At 40.8% G+C, this 18,992-nt stretch overlaps 1 protein-coding gene across 3 annotated transcripts in view; it reads left to right on the forward strand.

The window, feature by feature from the left end:
* sorcs2 (sortilin-related VPS10 domain containing receptor 2) overlaps positions 1–18,992 on the forward strand; it is an 893,773-nt gene that overhangs the window by 788,256 nt on the left and 86,525 nt on the right. For all 3 annotated transcript variants that reach the window (XR_012098663.1, XM_073043099.1, XM_073043098.1), the window contains exon 15: positions 15,655–15,772. Coding sequence is in view for 2 of the 3 variants with exons in the window: in XM_073043099.1 (XP_072899200.1) it covers positions 15,655–15,772 (118 nt within the window). In the remaining variant the exon portion in view is untranslated. The remainder of the gene's footprint in view (positions 1–15,654; positions 15,773–18,992) is intronic.

Here is an 18,992-nt window from a genome sequence, read left to right on the forward strand (position 1 = left end):
GACCTCCCAAACTGTGGGCATGGGATGACACTGTAAGTGTTCTTGTTGGCCGTTTAACAGTGGTCAAGTGTGTTGGCTCCGTTGGTTCCACAGGTGATATGTTGATGATAGCATCCTTCAGCAGGGTAAACCTATGGAAATCATCCAGCTGAGATGGGGTAACTGGCTAAAAAGATCTGTGTTATTCATCTGGCTGGAATGTTTAATCTTTAACCTCTCACTTCTGCAGTCTGAGGCACTTACCTGCTTTAAGCAGGCTGCATTTTACTGGTGCCTAAGAAGCAGGTGGGATACCTGCTTTAATGATGATCGTCCACAGGGTGGATGTGGACGAGATGTTTCCTATGGAGGGGATTTTCAGAACTAGAGAGCACAGACTTTTTTTGCCAGAGAATAGTAAATCTGTGGAATGCTCTGCCACAAGTCTGTGTATATTTCTAAGGTGGAAGTTGATCGTTTCCTGATTGGTCAGAACATCGAAGGATATGGCGAGAAGGTAGGTGTATGGGATTGAGTGGGATCCAGTATCAGACATGATGGAATGGTGGAACAGAGTCGATGGGCTGAATGGCCTAATTAGGCTCTTATGTCTTACGGTCTTATGGTCCAGTAGCATTTACAGTGCCTATCAAAAATATTCAAACCCCCCCACCCCACCCCACCTCCTGGAAGTTTTCATGTTTTATTGTTTTACAACATTGAATCACAGTGGATTTAATTTGGCTTTTTGGACACTGATCAACAGAAAAAGACTCTTTCGTATCAAAGTGAAAATAAATCCCTACAAAGTGTTCTAATTTGATAATAAATATAAAGGACAAAATAATTGATTGCATAAGTATTTACCCCCTTTAATATGACACAACAAACCATCACTGGTGCCACTGATTGGTTTTAGATGTCACATAGTTAAATGGAGATCACCTGTGTGCAGTCAAGGTGCTTCAATTGATTGTACTAAAATACACCATTTAGTATTTTTGTACAAAAAATACATCCAGAAGGTCCAACTGCTGGTGAGTCAGTATCCTGGCAAGAACTACACCATGAGGACAAAAAAACACTCCAAGCAACTCTGTGAAAAGGTTATTGAAAAGCACAAGTCAGGCAATGGATACAAGAAAATTTCCAAATCACTGAATGTCCCTTGCAGTACAGTTAAGTCAGTTATCAAGAAATGGACAGGATATGGCATAGTTGTAAACTTGCCTAGAGCAGGCTGTCCTCAAAAGCTGAGTGACCGTGCAAGAAGGGGATTAGTGAAGAGGACCACCAAGAGACCTATGAACTTCAGTGACTGAGATTGGAGAGACTGCATATACAGCAACTATTGCCCGGGAGCTTTATGGGAGAGTGGCAAAGTGAAAGACCACTGTTGGAAAAAACCTCCATGAAATCTCAACTAGAGTTTGCCAGAAGGCATGTGACATGTGGCATTTGTCTGAAGTCAGCTGGAAGAAGGTTCTATGGTCTGATGAAACCAAAATCGAGCATTTTGGCCATTGGACTAAATGCTATGTTTGGCGTAAGCCAAACACCACACATCATCAAAAACACACCATCTTTACTGTGAAGCATGGTGGTAGCTGCATCATGCTGTGGGGAGGCTTCACTGCAGCAGGCCCTGGAAGGCTTGTGAAGTTGGAGGGTAAAATGAATGCAGCAAAATACAGGGAAATCCTGGAGGAAAACCTGATGCAGTCTGCAAGAGAACTGCGACTTGGGAGAAGATTTGTTTTCCAGCAAGACAATGACCCCAAACATAAAGCCAAAGCTACACAGGAATGGCTTAAGAACAACAAAGTGAATGTCCTGAAGTGGCTAAGTCAGAGTCCAGACCTCGATCCAATTGAGAATTTGTGGCTGGACTTGAAAAGGCTGTTCACTCACATTCCCCATGCAATCTGACAGAGCTTGAGCAGTTTTGTAAAGAAGAATGGACGAAAATTGTAGTGTCCAGATGTACAAAGCTGATAGAGACCTATCCACACAGTAATTGCTGCCAAAGGCGCATCTACTAAATACTGACTTGAAGCAGTGAGTAATTATTTTGTGTTTAATAATTGTAATAAATTTAGGCCAATTTGTAGAAATTTGTTTCAATTTAATGTGTCTTTTCTGTTGATCAGTATCAAAAAAAAACAAATTAAATCAACTGTGATTCATTCAGTGTTGTAAAGCAATAAAACATGAACATTTGGAAGGTTAGGGGGAGTGAATACTTTTTACAGGCACTGTATGTCGCTTGCTTTCACTTGGTGAGAGTGATAGAATTCTGTCACTTTGCCCTTGAGCTGGCTTTCCTGGACCTCCTGTAGTTCTTTACTTGGTTGTCAGACCTGAATATCACTGACCAGGCCTTCAGCAGACTGTGGGTCTCTTGGTTCTGGTAGGGAAGACCCTGAATGATTTTGTGGGGACACATTCATCCACAGGTGACCTTGTAAAGTCTGTGATAACCATGGCGTATTTGTTCACATCCTATGAGATGTCCTTGAACAGGTCCCAGCCTAACAACTTGAAGCAATCCCATAGCTGCTTCTGTGCTTCCCACAGCCACCTCTTTACCTCTGGAGTCTTGCTGTTCGGCCTGATGAACGGTCTTCGACTGATGCATTAAGTATTCATTCACTTCCATCGATGCTACCTGACCTGCTGAGTTCCTCCAACATTTTGTGCATGTTGCAATGCAAAAATGTTCACTGGTATCTAATTAGAGCCTATCACAGTATATTAATAAAGGAGGGGACTAGTTATAAGACCATTTGTTGCCTATCTACTTCTGATTCTTGCTGCCAAGAAGAAATTATAAGGAATTTCTCTCTATCCACAGAACAGAAACTGGGCATGTGAACTGTTAAGTAAAGCCTTGACTGCAGAGATCCTGCACTGTTCCCATCCTCCAAGTTATTTGGTTTCCATGTTCTTCTGAGTTGACAGCCATGAGTGTTGAAGTGATTATGATTATATTACTCAGTCGACCTTGGAGAAAGATGAATCACACAGCAAAAGCATTTTAACATTTATTACCTTTCCTCACGAAAAAGGTGATAAATACAGGACTGAAGATGTTATATTTGAATGCAAGCAGCATACAGAATAAGGTAAATGATCTTGAAGCACAGTTAGAGATCGGCAGGTATGATGTTGTGGCATCACTGAGACGTGGCTGAAAGATCATGTATGGTTGGGGGCTTAACAACCAAGGATACACGTTGTATTGAAAGGACAGACAGGTAGGCAGAGGGGGTGGAGTGGATCTATTGGTAAAAATGAAGTCAAATCCTTAGAAAGAGATGAGATAGGATTGGAAGATGTAATATCCTCGTTACATACAAGCCCCAGAACAGCAGCCAGCATGTGGGAAATAATTAGAATGGGAAATAGAACTGAAATGAGGCATTTCAAAGAGCAGATAGACTAGGAAAATCAGATTGGTGCTGGATCCCACGAGGGAATTTGTAGAATGCTTACAAGATGGCTTTTTTTTTATTGTCAAAGAGTGTGTATGCGATCCAACTCTGATATTGGTCTTCTCCAGACAGCCATGATGTACAGACATTAACCACCCCCCACATGAAAAAGAAAAAGAAGCAAAACTTGCAAACCCCAAAACCCTCACTCCTCCCCTGCACAGAAACTAACAAATCACCCACAAAGCAAACAACAGCTGGAACATCAAACCCAAACCCCTAAATCCTTCCCTCACAAAAAAAACTAGCAACAATAGCATCAGACCCCCGCCCTCCTCCCTCACAATAAAGAACAGTGAAAGTAGCACCAAACCCTCAACCCCTCTCTTTCACACAAAAGCTAACAGATCGCCCACACAGAGAAACTACAAGAAGAACGTCAGACTCCAAATCCCCAAACCATCCCTTGCACACAAAGCAACATATCATCCACCCACCAATTGGCAACAAGAAAGAAAGCACAGAAAACGAAAGGAGAAAAACATAAACTACAGTGGATTAATCACACAAGTCTCAGAGTTTCAACAGCATCCTCCCGTCAGCATCGAAGTGAGCAGTTGCATGAACTCAATCCTTCCATGAAGAGCGACAGCCACACTGGGTCTGAACATCCACCAACCCAGCTACCAACCACCATCAACCTCATGGCCTCCATGAAGGATGACCATTGACCTCCTCTGTACTTGCCTCTATGCTTCAATCTTCCTCAATGCTTTGGAAGGGAGTCGATCATGGCCCCGCACCCCATCTCTGGTCTTCTCCACAAGGCAGCTCGTGCTCTCGGTCCTCTCCGGGGACAACAGAACACTAGGTCATTCGATCGCATTCCAAACTGCACGTCACAGGCTCCAAGAGTTTCCAAAACACAGTCATGACAAAAACAACATGCAGAAGATGTAGCTAAAGTGAAATAATTGAAGGGATTAGCTATTTGGAAGATGTTGCCCAAAGAATCTTTGTTCTTTGGCAGGACAGCTTATGGTTGAGCCCACTAGGGGAAGGGCAGTTCTGCATTGAGTGTTGTGTAAAGAACCAGATTTGATTAGGGAGCTGAAGGTAAATGAACCCTTAAGGGGCATCAATCATAATATGATAGAATTCACCCTACTGTTTCAGAAGGAGAAGCTAAAGTCAGATGTATCAGTGTTACAGTGGAATAAAGGGAACTACAGAGGCAAAGAGAGGAGCTGGCCAAAGTTGATTGGAAGGGCACACTAGCAGGGTTGATGGCAGAGCAGCATTGATTGGAGTTTCTGGGGGCAATTCAGAAGGTGCAAAATAGATACATCCCAAAGATGAAGAAGTATTCTAAAGGGAGGATGAGGCAACTGTGACTGACAAGGGAAGTCAAAGACACCATGAAAGCAAAAGAGAGGGCATATAATAGAGCAAAAGTTAGAGGTCTGAAAATCCTCAGAAAACCACTTTCTTGCAACCTGGCTCAGTGTCTTTTATTTTCAGTCAACGGTTTTCCACAGCATGTTATTGGAGCTCCTTGAACAGCACCAACCTGAATTTCTTTAATGCCAATGGGATGTTTCACGATATTAAATCTCATAAGGAGATTTTAGAACAAATATCTTGAACAATGAGATAGGTTCAAAGCAGGATAAGAAAAATAGGAGAGAAAATTTTGGAGATGTATTGCGAGAGAGTTGCAGGTCAGGGCTTGCAAGATGAGGGCAGAGCTCCAACGGTGGAGCAGTTAAACTTAGGGTTGCGTAAATACAGTATCAAAACAGAACAGGCATTTTGGAGATGACAGGCTAGAATGGTTACATTGGTTGGGAAGGACAGTGCTACTTAGGGACTTCAAAGTAAAGTTGTGAGGTTTGGAATTGAGGTGTTGCTGACAGCAAAGCCAGTGTAGGGTCAGCAAGTAGTGACTTGATGGATAAAGTTGGATATTGCATGAGCTATAATTTGGAGCTGGGGGAATTCAAGTTCCAGTTGGGGAGCAGAAAGTGAGAGGACATGAGCATTGTAAAAGCAAAACATTAGGAAGCTTTGGATGAGGGTTTCAGTGGCATGAGCTGAGGTAGGGATAGATTTTGCCAATGTAATTGAGGTGCATATAGGCTTGATTGGTAATTGACAAGTGTTTATTCATGGGGGAATCATTAATGGCCTCTTGCTGCTGAGGTCAGGATGATTGTTACCCACCTTAACCCAGTTAAAGTAAAATCGGAATATGTTACTGACCTGACTCAGCTAGTACCGGAAAGGCCATTGACACAGCTATAGATATAAATATACCCGTGGGCTATATTTACAAATACAGCTGAAAGAGCTTTTACACTGAGCATTTTTTAATTGTCTGATTTTCTGGGTGTGTTCTTGAGAAGATGACCATGTTGAGCACCTTGAACTGCTGCAGTCCTTCTGAAGAAGCTGCTCCTTTATAAAGCTGCAGATACAGGAGCACCTTCTATTCAATCCTGCTTCAATTTTCAAATGTTTTTGGAGAAGCCTTATTAGCATTTCACTAGCTTAAATTATGTCAACTTATAAAAAGATAGTTAAATTATCTAGAAAATATATTGGTGAATATTTGCATTCTCTTTGTAAAATCTATTATACAGTTGTAATTCTCAGTTTTAAAATAAGACTTCTTTTAAACGATTAAACACATAAGTCAACATTCATTAAAAAATATTTATTTATGCTTTCGAGCAATCAATTCAAGTTTTACCAGATAGATGGGGAAAATGTTCTCAGAATAGTTTAAGAATGAAAAGGAATGACTTGCAAAACACAGTTAAAATTTATTTTAAAATAGGCATTCAATTTTAATTAAACATGATTGTCTACAACATCAATGAGTACATTTTGAATTTTGTTCTCCCCCACCCTCCTTGAAACCGATTGCTTCCCCACCACATTGAGAGGAAGGAATAAAAATGCACAATGGACTCAAGAGTTATCACTATAACCAATAAAATAAAATGTAGCTAGTGAAATAAAGTTTAACGAACTTCTCAAGCCACATCCTCAGATATTCAAAAATACTTCCTCATAGAATCAACAAATGCAGAAGGTACTTAGCTATGGCAGAATCTGTGCAGAAAGAATTGGAATTAACTCTTCAAGTCAATGTTCTTCATTGGAATTAAGAAAAGTTGCAAATCAAACCTGTTTTAAGTTACAGAGGAGTGGGAAAGGTGGAGAGAACGATCCCATTCAATAGAAGTCTGTTCGTGGATCTGCGAGACAGTCCTTGTTTCAATCCATTCTTCATTCTTCTGCACTACATTAATGATTCTACTGGTGCAAGCTGCTGCTCACATATAGAACTCAAAAGTTTCATCATCATTGCTGCCACTTTCCTCTCTGTTCTCAGACATTCTAGGAAGCTCCATAGATCCACACTACACCTGACTCTGTGGTATAGAGTAACCGTCCCTGTCTCAGTCCTGTTTATGTTCCTCCATCATCATCTCACTTGCCAGTATACTATAACTTGCTGATCTCATAAGGGACTTGAAGTCACTGTACACTTGCTTTGTGATTACGTCTTCGCATTATCCATCTCTGATTCTTCCCTTCTCATTATCCACTTCTCTTTCTCAGTCTCAGCGGAGAGGTTGGTGATCAAGAACCATTGTTAACCCATAGACTCCCTGTGGCTATCTGAAGCAAATTTCCTCCAGCCCAGGTTTCTGCTTGGACTCTATTCCATTTTTTTCCAGTTTTCCCCGCCACCATCACATCAGTTCTGATGATAACACATTGCAACACCACTGTTTCTGAGATGAGAAGCACACACAACGTGCTGGAGGGGAAGGAGTCAGGCAGCGTTTATAGAGGGCAGTTGATGCTTCAGGCCAAGACCCTTCATCTGGACAGAAAAGAAGGGGGAAGAAGTACAGGCTAGAAGATGATAGATGGGAGCAGGTGAGGGGAAAGGTTTGTGATTTGGGGAGGGGGACAAGTTAAGAGGCTAGGAGTTGTTGGGTGGAAGAGATAAAGGGCTGAAGAGGGGAGAATCTGGTCAGAGAGGATCATGGATGAAAGGGAAGGAGAAGGGGGACCAGATGGAAGTAATGGGCCGTGAGGAGATGACAGTATAATTAGAATGAGGAATAGAAAAAGAAAAAAAGGAGGAGGGGGAGAGATTACTGGAAGTTAGAGAAATGGATTTTTATGCCATCAGGTTGGAGGCTCTCCAGATGAAATCTGAGATGTTGCTCCTCCAACCTGGGTTTAGCCTCATCATGGCAATAGAGGCGACAATGGGCAGATGTGTCAGAATGGGAATGAGAAGACGAATTGAAATGGGCAGCCACCAGGAGGTCCTGCATTTTGCAGCTCGGCAAAACAGTCCCCAATCTGTGTCAGGTCTTGTGATGTAGAGGAGGTCACACCGTGAGCATTGCATACAGAAGATGACCCTGACAGACTCGCAGGTGAAATGTCACCTCATGTGGAAGGACTGTTTGGGGTCCTAAGTGGTGGTGAGGCAGGAGGTGTAGGGGTAGGTGTAACACTTGTCACACCTACAGGGATAGGTGCCAAGAGGGAAATCTGTGGGGAGGGTCATATGAACAAGGGAGTCACATAAGGAGCAATCCCTATGGAAAGCGAAGTGAGGAGAGTTGGGAAAGACGTGTTTAGTGTTAGGATCCTGTTGCAGATGGCAGAGGTTATGGAGAATGATGTGCTGGATACGGAGACTTGGAGCTTGATAGTTAATAACAAGAGGAATCCTATCCCTGTTATGATAGCAGGAGGAGGTTGGGATAAGGGCAGATGTGTGGGAAGTGGAGGAGATGCAGGTGGGGGCAGCATCAGTAGTAGTGAGTAGTAGAGGTCAATCATTGGAAGTGCTCTAACGTCCAGTAATCTCTACCCCTCCTGCTTCTCGCTTTTCCCATTCCTCGTTCTGATCACCCTCTCATCCCTTCTCTTCTCCTGATCTGCCTCTGAATCCCCTCCTGCCCTTTCTTCCATGAACCACTGTCCTCTCCTATCAGATTCCTTCTTCTTCAGCCCTTTTTCTCTTCTACCTATCTCCTCCCAGCTTCTTACATCATCCTTCCTCCCCATCACCTGGTGTCACCTATCAGCTTGCTCTTCTTCCCTACCACCTTGCTTCATTTTATGACCTTTGCCTCCTTCCATTCAGTCCAGGTGAGGGGCCTTGGACCAAAACATCTACTGTTTATTTCCCATCAAAGATTCTGCCTGTCCCTTCTGAGTTCCTCTCGCATTTTGTATGTTTCTCAGCATCTGCAGAATCTATTGAGTCCGTGATGCTTAAGTGATGACCTCCCCATTTCCTTTACCGTAGTTCCCTCTGCTACAGTTGACAGGACTCTCAACTGCATTGACTTTCTCCTCGCAATTGGAATAAGTGTTGGGGCCCCCTTGTCTGTACATTTCACTCTACCAGTCTTCACATTGGATCATCCTCTGTACTTTACAGTGTGGTGACATTGGTGGCACATCTCCCCCCCACTCCCTTTACACCATTTGAAATAAATTAATTGCTCCATGACTCTCAAATTCCCATCTCCAGTATTCGCCATTCCTCTTTCACATCTCACCACTCTACCACAGGGGGTACAGCACCTGTCCTTTTATCTCCTCATTCTTACTATGTGGGGACCCAAATGCAACTTCAGCATGCATCTCTGCTACACTTCAATAAAGCGATCTCTATAACGATGAAACCAAATGTAGACTGGGTGACTGATCATTTCCATTCAGTCCTCAGGAATGCCTCTGAGGTCTCACTTACCTCTTATTTTAATGTGTTGTCCCACTCCCATCTTTACTTTCCTTTGTTTATATTCTTACACTAATGATGCTGAATGCTATCTCATTTTCCACTGCAGCCCATTGTAGCTGTCCGGACTCAAGACTGAATTCAATGGTTTCAGATTACCAGCCTTTCCTGCATGTTTCAGAATTGACTAGTTCTGATGAACAATCATGAGCTTGTCATTTTAACTCTGTTTCTCTGACCTGGTAGGTTCTTCCAGCAATCTGTTATATTTTAGATTTCTAGAAATTGCCATGTTTTATGCCATTTTTGTATCTCTTTCCTCTGTTTTCATTCAGTTTCCCCTGTTTACAGTTCCTGCAGACAGATCAGTTGTAATTTCATTACTCATGTTCGGCACGCAGCACCAGATTCCAGTTTTTCTCGATTATCCCCTATCATTGACATTCCCTTTGATTCTCCATCCTTCCGATAACTTTTCCGAGTTCTGATGAAAAGTCGATAATCTGAAAGGTTAACTTTTTTTCTGTGCAGATGCCACCTGACCTGCTGCTTATTTCTAATATTTTATTTTTGGTTTCCAGAATCTTCAGTTCCTTGCTTTTTGATTGGTAGTTTTTATATTTTTGTTTAAAAAGTATTCTGTGGGTATTTGTGAATGCATATGCTTTGTAGTAATTTAGTGCTGTTGTTGATTTTGAAGAACGTGCAGTTCAAAACTTAGAGATGGCCTTTGATATAATAAAAATGGGAAATAAGGTAATAAAAACGTTCTGTAATATAGTCAGGTTTAAAAACATTAATCAAGATGGTAAAGTAAGCCATTTAACTAAGACATAAAGGGATTACAGTTCTGCTCTGCATCTTGTAATGACCTTTTCATATTTCTGCATTATTCCTTTTTTAAAAAAGTAAGTAGGAATAGATCTTTAAAAAGTAGCAGTAGTAATGTGCAGTCCACCACTCATTAATACTTTAACATTAAATATTAAAATAATTGCTAACCCACACTGGCAAACACAGGCTGGCAGTTGTCTATGGGTTTTGACACTAAGTTATCAACCAGATAACAATGAAAGCAATCGTTTCCCACCTCAGCCGAGTAGCAGAGCAACTCACAGGTGTGAAAACGGTTTTGCTAATGGACCTCTGTTCAATGAAAGCAGCAGGAAGTGGGTTTGAGATTGGAGAGGTGAACAACAGCAAAAATGAACAATGGCAGCAAGATAGTGTTTAATAATTAATGGATAGATTTATTTATAGAATGTAAGGAGCTAAATTAATGGTAAAAATTGAGAGACTTTAAACTATTATATTTATTCAAATGAGAGGACATGATTTGAGAGTTAGGGGGCAAAAGTTTAAGGGAAACATGAGGGGGTATTTCTTTACTCAGAGAGTGTTAGCTGTGTGGAATGAGCTTCCTGTAGAAGTAGTAGAGGCCAGTTCAGTTGTGTCATTTAAGGTAAAATTGGATAGGTATATGGACAGGAAAAGAGTGGAGGGTTATGGGCTGAGTGCGGGTAGGTGGGACTAGGTGAGATTAAGAGTTCGGCACGGACTAGGAGGGCCGGAATGGCCTGTTTCCGTGCTGTGATTGTTATATGGTTATTGCAAACAATAACTTTCAGAAAAAAAAGTTAAAGGAGCCCCCGTTTGACCTAGTCATAATGTGCAAGTTCACATGCCACTATTTTGAAGGTGGGAGAGGGAATTATTGCAAATTATCTGGACAATATTTATTCCTTAATGCATATCAGTAAAAGAGATTACTTAACAATTATATTGGTGCTTTTGGTAGCTTGATCCATGTTGCTGCACTTTCTATAAAACGTTTTCTATAAGACCTTGATGACTGTAAAACACAACAGAACATCACAAGATTAGAAAAGATAACTGCAGTCTAAAGGCAGATGCTGCAAAGCTGAAAGAGAAGTAGAAAATGCCGCAAATGCTCAGCAGGTCAGATAGCATCTGTGAGGAAGAATGAGCATTCCTCAGAATGGACATTTTTAATTATTGAAAGTCAACTGGCAGCAGTTATTCATTTGTTACTTGAGAAGAAAATAACTACTTATTGCTGTGATGTGTTGGTATCTAGACTTCAATCATCGCCAGCGAGATGTCAGTCACTTTGAATGGAATAGACCCACAACATGATCCGATTTTGTTCAGAAAGACTAAGACTGCAGGGCTTTTCTCAGTGTGGATTTCAGCTGAGGAATTTGTCAATTTAGCCTGAGTAGGGTAAGATTGAAGCACACAGGAAAAGCCACGCGTTTAGGGTAAAGATTACTGTATCAATATAATGGGCAGAGAATGAGATCCAAGTAGAAATAGATTTACTGCTAGTGGAAGATGCTCCCCATAATGGACCCATTGGCCAGTGGGTGGAATTAAACTCCTCAGCATGTGATGACAGTAATTGTGTTGTACATAGACAAGTTTAATTCTCTTTCATTTGTCAGTATTCTTGATCATCTTTACAAGAGCCTGATACATAGGCAATTGCTTCCTGTGGATTATTATCTCCCCCAAGTGGAATGTGGGTAAAATGCATAAGTTCATTCAAATAAGTGAACTGGTACAGCCCATTTCCTAAAGTTCTTCAAAAAATTTAAATTTCAAGGACAACTTGTGAGATACTAAACAACTTTTCAGTGAGTTTGCTGCAGACCATAGAGAGGACATGTAAAGAGCCACCCATTGTTGAGAAGACTGTACAGTGTATCCTCCTCCCTGTTAATGCTCCCCGTATATTTGAGGAGTAATGAAGCCTGCTTTTTTATCAACACAAGAATATTATGTGATAGAGTAAAATCTAAGCAATATTATTAATCTTTTTAAAAATTCATTCTAACCTACTTTCTGTTTCAAACAATCTCAACTATTTGGTTTTAATGCTGAAACATTTTCAGTTACACCAGATGTGCTACATCTTCCACGCCAAAGTGCGTGAGGAGGGGGATAGAAAGGAATTTTTTTTTTCAGGCCCTTGAAAGCCTACAGATCAACGATACTTCTTCAAAGGCCAGCAGGACTACAAAGTTGTTGCTTTACTTGTGATTATTAGTTACATCTATTTTCCAGAACAGGGTTGTGATTATGTTGTTGGAAAAAATTATCTCTTACTGTAAGCTTGAGAAAGAAATGGAAGCAAGTTGTGGGTTTTCCATTCCATTTATCTTTTACATTTTAGCGTGTATAATTTGCTGGATGCATAATTACTCGTTTATTTCAAAACCAGCCTTATGTAAGGGCTAAATCCAAATTATTGTTGCCATAGAAAGAGTCTTCGTGCATTGAGGCTGTGGAAGTGGTTCCAAGGGTGTGTTCTATGCATGCGCACAGATGTTTTGGCATAAGTTGTGCCAGGTAGTCTCAATGATGAAGGGATGATTATGTGATAACTGTTATTTAATGGAAGTGTACAACTGGTCATTTGGTGCTTTGTCCTGCACAATTGATCACAGTTGCAATACAGCAGCAAGAGGAACCCTGCACCATCACCATTAATACGATCAATAACTGGTTGTAAGATGATTGCTGACTGATTTATTGAATGGTGACTCAATCCTGTGTATTCGGTGCTTTCTTCAATATTTAAAATTGCTAGCGTTTACAGAACCTGGCTTGGCAAGTTCTGAAGAACTTCAGCCCAACTTCATGGCCTGTTCTCATCCATTGTTCAAAGCACAGCTGCATTGCTCAACATTCTCCTTTGATGCACAAGGATAAGATCATGAGCAGCAAGGTGGAAAAAAGGGAGAAAGGGTCTTTGCAGGGTGAACAGGGAGGGAACTGTTCTCTCATACGAACGTTTAAAGATACATGTAAAGATGGCCTTGCTAAATTTGTCATGTGAAAATCTGCAGATGCTGAAAATCTAAGCAACACACACAAAATGCTGGAGGAACTCTGCAGTCCAGACAGCAGCTAATGGAGAGAGTAAACAGTCAACATTCTGGCCGAGACCCTTCTTCAAGACTGATGAAGGTTCTTGGCCCGAAACGTCGACTGTTTGTTCTTTTCCATAGATGTTGCCTGGACTGCTGAGTTCCTCCAGTATTTTGTGTGTACAGTCGTCCCTCCTTATCCACAGATACTGCATGCGCGGATTCAACTAACCGTGGATCGGGAAAACACGGAAGTTCTCTCTCCAGCACTCGTTGTTTGAGAGCATGTACAGACTATTGTTTTTCTTGTCATTTTTCCCTAAACAATGCAGTATAACAACTATTTGCATAGAATTTACATTGTATTAGGTTTTATAAGTAATCCAGAGATTATTTAAAAGTACAGGCAGTCCCCAGGTTTTGAACGAGTACCATTCCTGAGTCCGTCTTTATTGAAGTCGGAACAGGTACATCCAGTATTATTTAGCGTCAGTTAGTAAAATGTTTTTCTTAGTATATAGTATATATTTTTCCTTTCTATGCATATAAAACTTAAGAAATATACGTATTTCAATAATTAAACCACTGCGTTGCTGAGTAATAATTGTAGCTTTCATCGGGGCAGGGCCTTTCACATGCTGTATTAAAATTGTTCTGATCATTGACCGACAGTAGCCTAACGCTTTTCCAATGACCGATGGCGTTTCACCTCTTTCTGATTGCTTTATTACTTCCACCTTATTTTCAATCGTGATTGTGATTATTTTTGTGAACAGAAATGTTGTGGATTCAGAGCTGCACTGGGTCCTAATGTCCAGCTCACTGAGACAGGTTAAATAAAGTCCAGGGTTCCGCTGGGTCCTAAAGACCACCACACTAAGACAGGTTAAATAAGTGACTTGAGCATCCGTGATTTTTGGTATCCACGGGGGATGCCGGAACCAATCCCCCGCGGATAAGGAGGGCCAACTGTATTGCTAAATCTGTCATCTATTTCTGTCACAATGATAGCTGCTGAGCAGGTGAGGACCAGATTGTTGGTGGGTATCAGGATCATTATGACTATGACTTTCATACTTGTTGAGATAATTCTAGTTTGGAGTTGAAAATACTTGAAGAGATTTATAGACTGCTGCCCATTGATGCATAAAAGGGAAGTCAAAGCTGATCTGTGTTTGTCGAGAGCTAATTAAAGTGATTTCTTTCACCAGAGACTTACAAGCAGGGAAAGCAAAGGTTGACGAAAGGGCACTGGAAGGATGGCATTGGTGGGGTTACACATCCAACAGAGCCTGAGGGAACATGGTAGATTTGTATCTGGCAAAACCATTGTTATTTTAGCAATGTTAGTAATTGTTGGGAAGGTGGTAGCCACTAGAAATCTGAAGCAAAACCTGAAAATGCAGGAGGTACCTAAGCAGGTCAGGTAGCATTTGTGAAAAGAGAAACAAAGGTTAATATTTAAAAGTAAAGAGTCTGTGCAAGGATGCCACTTGACTCATCCATGCTCCACTGGTTTTCAGTTTTACTGCTGATATCCCGAGCATTTCATTAAACATACTAACGCATTAGCCTGCTACTACAATCCACCCATGCCTGGCTATGTCCCAGACTTCTTCCCAAGCCCATTTTCTCTGTGTGGTTAAGATCCATATGTCTTTCACACATTAACTGCTCTTGCACCACTTCGTCCTGTAGGAGTTAGAAGCAAGCCAATGAATATAATAAATTGGCTCTTTAGACTGTAATGACTGAAAAGCTGGTGGTGACTAGCTGTAAAAATAAGTGTGGGTTTTGGGGTTGTGGGAGCTAAAGGCCAAAATGCAGTATGAACCAAGAACAGGGAGTGGTCAGTAGTCAGACATTATCTTTGGAAGGAGAAACAGAGTTAACATTTCAGATCAAAGATCCTGAATGCCTGCAGCATTGGCAGTTTGTTTTTATTTTCACAGTGAACGATAATGTGAGTTGTTAAGCAGTGTGCAGGTTATAGTGTTATTAATTTATTGAGATGCTGTGAGGAACTGGCCCTTCAAACAACCCCCGATTTAATCTGAGCCTAACCATGGGACAATTTACAATGTCCAATCAATCTACCAACCGGTATGACTTTGGACTGTGATAGGAAACTGCATCACCCAGAGGAAAACCGTGCAGTCATGGGGAGAATGTAAAAACTTCTTACAGACAGCGGTGTGAACATGTAACATGGCAATTGAAGATTTTTTACTAACCTTGTGTGAACTTATCGATATGTTTTGAAGCCACTCTTAGCTACCTGACAGTAGCAGTTGTATAAAGAACAGATAGTATGAGGACCACAAGTGATAGGAGTGGAATTAGGCCATTTGGCCCATCAAGCCATATGCTGGCTCATACCTTGCATCAAAAGCTGCAGCTACAAGCTATAACCAGCTTATGGTAGTGCAGACATAATGGTCTGAAATTGAAGTTACTCGTATGTCACATACACACTCATTTAGGGCCATTAGTGAATTTGGCTCCAAGGGATATTGTGTTGTTAATGTTCTGAAGTGTTTGGATTCTGTCTCTGTTGCAGGATCTTTGGTCACGTCAGCTTCCGCTCAGATTGGGAACTGGTAAAAGTAGACTTCAGACCATTGTTCCGCAGACAGTGTTCGCCCAATGACTATGACTCCTGGGACCTAATGAATCAGGTATTGCAGAGTGAAACAGAGAAATAAAGATATTGCATGTGAATGTCTGATACACACTCCAATATCATAAACCATTGTTATTTTTATATAAAACTAAAGTCAGCTGAGAATTAGGGAGCACAGCCCAGTTATATATTTCTGAGTAAAGATGATAAGTTTTCTTGAGGGCAAGAAGGATGGATCCTGCAGAATTAATTAGCTAATGGCAAGTGATGTCAGGTCAATTATTAATTTTAAATTTAGGAGATAGACTTTTGATAACCAGGAGGATAAATAAAATGTCCCTAAAGCAAAATGGAGTTCCATCGTAAGTCAGGCAGAAGCAGTTAACTGAGAAAATGAATGTGTTCTGATATTTGCCAACCTTCTAAGGGCATCTTCGATTCAAGCCATTAGGTTTTTATAGTAGGACACTTTTAAAAACATATACCGTAGATTCCGGACTACAGAGCGCACCTGATTAAAAGCCGCTGGCTCTAATTTTAGAAATAAAATCAATTTTTTACTTGTAAAGGCCGCACCGGATTTTCGGCCGCACCGGATTTTCGGCCGCAGGTGTCCCACGTTGTAATATGAGATATTTACACAGAAAGATATTACACGTGAGGATTTTTTAACTTTTAATTAAATCCATATGGTAACAAAAACAAATACATATTGCAAATGCTTTTTTTCGAACCGTGCCCGTAACGCGGCTACTTTTAAATATACGTTGTGTATACTTTACTGAACAACATTCCAATATCTCCTAACGACTGGTAAAAAATATATATACTGCAGCCTACCAGGAAAAGTTATTGATCGCCTTTAACTTAAAAGCAGCGTTTTCGCTCCGCCGCTCCCCCCGCCGTCCCGTTTATCGCAAACGGCATTTAAAAGCAGCATTCGCTCAGATCCAATGCCGCTCGCCCCCTCCTTCCCGTTTATCGCAAACCGGTATCCCACAAGACGCGGCGAAACCGGGTGTGACGTCATAGCATCCCGCGATGTAGTACAGAAAACAAATATAGTTAAAACTCTTCTAACTTTAACTAGAAAATGAATTACTAAGCGAAAATATTATAAACTAAATAACTGCCATAAAGACAGCACAATGCTTTTCTTCGAGTGTTTTCCATGTTGATGAGGGTGAGTACAAATGACTGATTTACAATAATTTAATTGTGAAAGTGCGCTTGATTTATCGTACAATTTCATTGGACCTCTGTGAACTACTCATCAATTTTATTGGTCTACTGTTACGAGGCAAAATGTTTTCGGCGGCATGAAAAAAAATTATTAAAGGCCGCAAAGTTCAAAGCTGTTCAAAATGTGGGAAAAAAGTAGCGGCTTAAAATCCGGAATCTACGGTAAATATACAAAAATATTCAATTTACAAATTCAGCAACGACAGTGAAACATTGAGAGTCAATATTGCCTATTTTACACCATTGCACTACATCAGAATTGCTCCTGATGTAGTCACTGTAAATGAATATTACAATTTATTAAAAAACCCATTATTTAAGTGGCAGAATAATCATCAAAACTTTCTATTAATCATTATTACTGGCAGCTTTTGCTGCACCTCTAACAGATGTGGATATCACTTCGGAGTTCAAGATTTACTGTGTCAATGAATAATGTAAATGCATAGTAATTCATACCGGTACATCATTGTCAGTGAAATAGACTGTGATTGTACTTTAATTTCCGAATTTACATAAAATTGTCAAAATAGATAAAGAATTTTAAGTGCAAAAGATGTTCTTTTTCCATTATCATTTGTGACAGTTTGATGCTGGAGATTGGTACTTTCACAAAGTCGGTGTCCAAGTTAACTGACATGTATACCCACAAGCAAAGTTTTATACAAACACTTGCATTTTTAGACATAAAATATTTTACGCTGTGTTTGCAGCTGTTTGTTCTTATCATTCCCATTTAATATTTGGGGGCTCATTTCACTTTGATGGCACACACATCAAAACAGTAGCAACAGTTGTTCTTGCCAGGCTGAGAGTAGTGCTGATTTCACTGTATCTGGAGCTGCCCGTCTGTAAGTAACAAAAACAAAACCTCTGTTAAAGGTCATTCCTGTGATTTCAGGCAAGGCCCCTGTGATATGCTTTGCAGTTGTGTGGTGAAAATTTAGCTTGCACCATGTTCACAGAACCAAACTTTGGAAAGCTGCTTTAGTTTTCAAGTGTCTTCAATTAGTTCTCAATATTATTTCAATAAATCCATAAAGCATTCCTCATAGTGTTAATAGTCTTTGATTGCAAAGTCTATTAACACTTCAGAATCAGGTTTAAGATTACGGGCAAATGTCGTGAAATTTGTTGTAGTACATTGCAATACATAATAATAAAATCTATAAATTACAATATGTAGATAGAAATAAAATTAAACTAAATAAATATCGCAAGGAGCGAGGGGAAAAAATCATGAGGTAGTCTTCATGGGTTCATTGTCCATTCAGAAACCTGATGGCAGAGGGGAAGAAGTTGTTTCTGAAACACTGAGTGTGTGTCTTCAGGTTCCTGTACCTCCTCTTTGATGGTAGCAATGAGAAGAGGGCATGTCCTGAATGATGGATGCCACCTTTACGAGTCATCGCCTTTTGAAGGTGTCCTGGATGCTGGGGAGGCTAGTGCCCATGATGGAGCTGGCTGAGTTTCTGCTGCCTTTTGTGATTCTGCGCAGTCACCCCTCCCTTCGTACCAGACCATGATGCAACCAGCTAGAACGCTCTCCATGGTACATCTGCAGAAATTTGCCAGTATCTTTGGTGACAAGCCATTTCCCAAACTCCAAATGGAATATAGTGGCTGTTGTGCCTTCTTTGTAATTGCATCCATATGTTAGGAACATTATGGAAAACACATCCTTCTGCCTGTTAGTGCACAAAAATGCACAAACCAAGATGGTGCTGGTGATATACAGTGATGTTTTGCAAGCGATTCACAAAACTACTAAATTTACTCTTTTAAACTATGATCGCTGCGATCTGCAGTTTGTGTAATTTCCCTTTAAGAAATGTGCTTTTGAACAGTCTAAATGAACTAGTGATTGTACCATCTCCTGAAGGACTCAACAAGGTTGACTCAGGAATTTGGCTGCTACCAGTGGGCTGGACGCACAGGAATCCTGGATCCCTCATCACCAGGTTCAGGAACACTTGTTGCCCTGCAACCATTGTGCTCCTGAATAGGTTTCAATGACCTCAGTGCTGAACGGA

This window comes from Hemitrygon akajei, chromosome 4, assembly GCF_048418815.1.
Source record: "Hemitrygon akajei chromosome 4, sHemAka1.3, whole genome shotgun sequence".
In the NCBI taxonomy this organism is placed as follows: Eukaryota; Metazoa; Chordata; class Chondrichthyes; order Myliobatiformes; family Dasyatidae; genus Hemitrygon; species Hemitrygon akajei.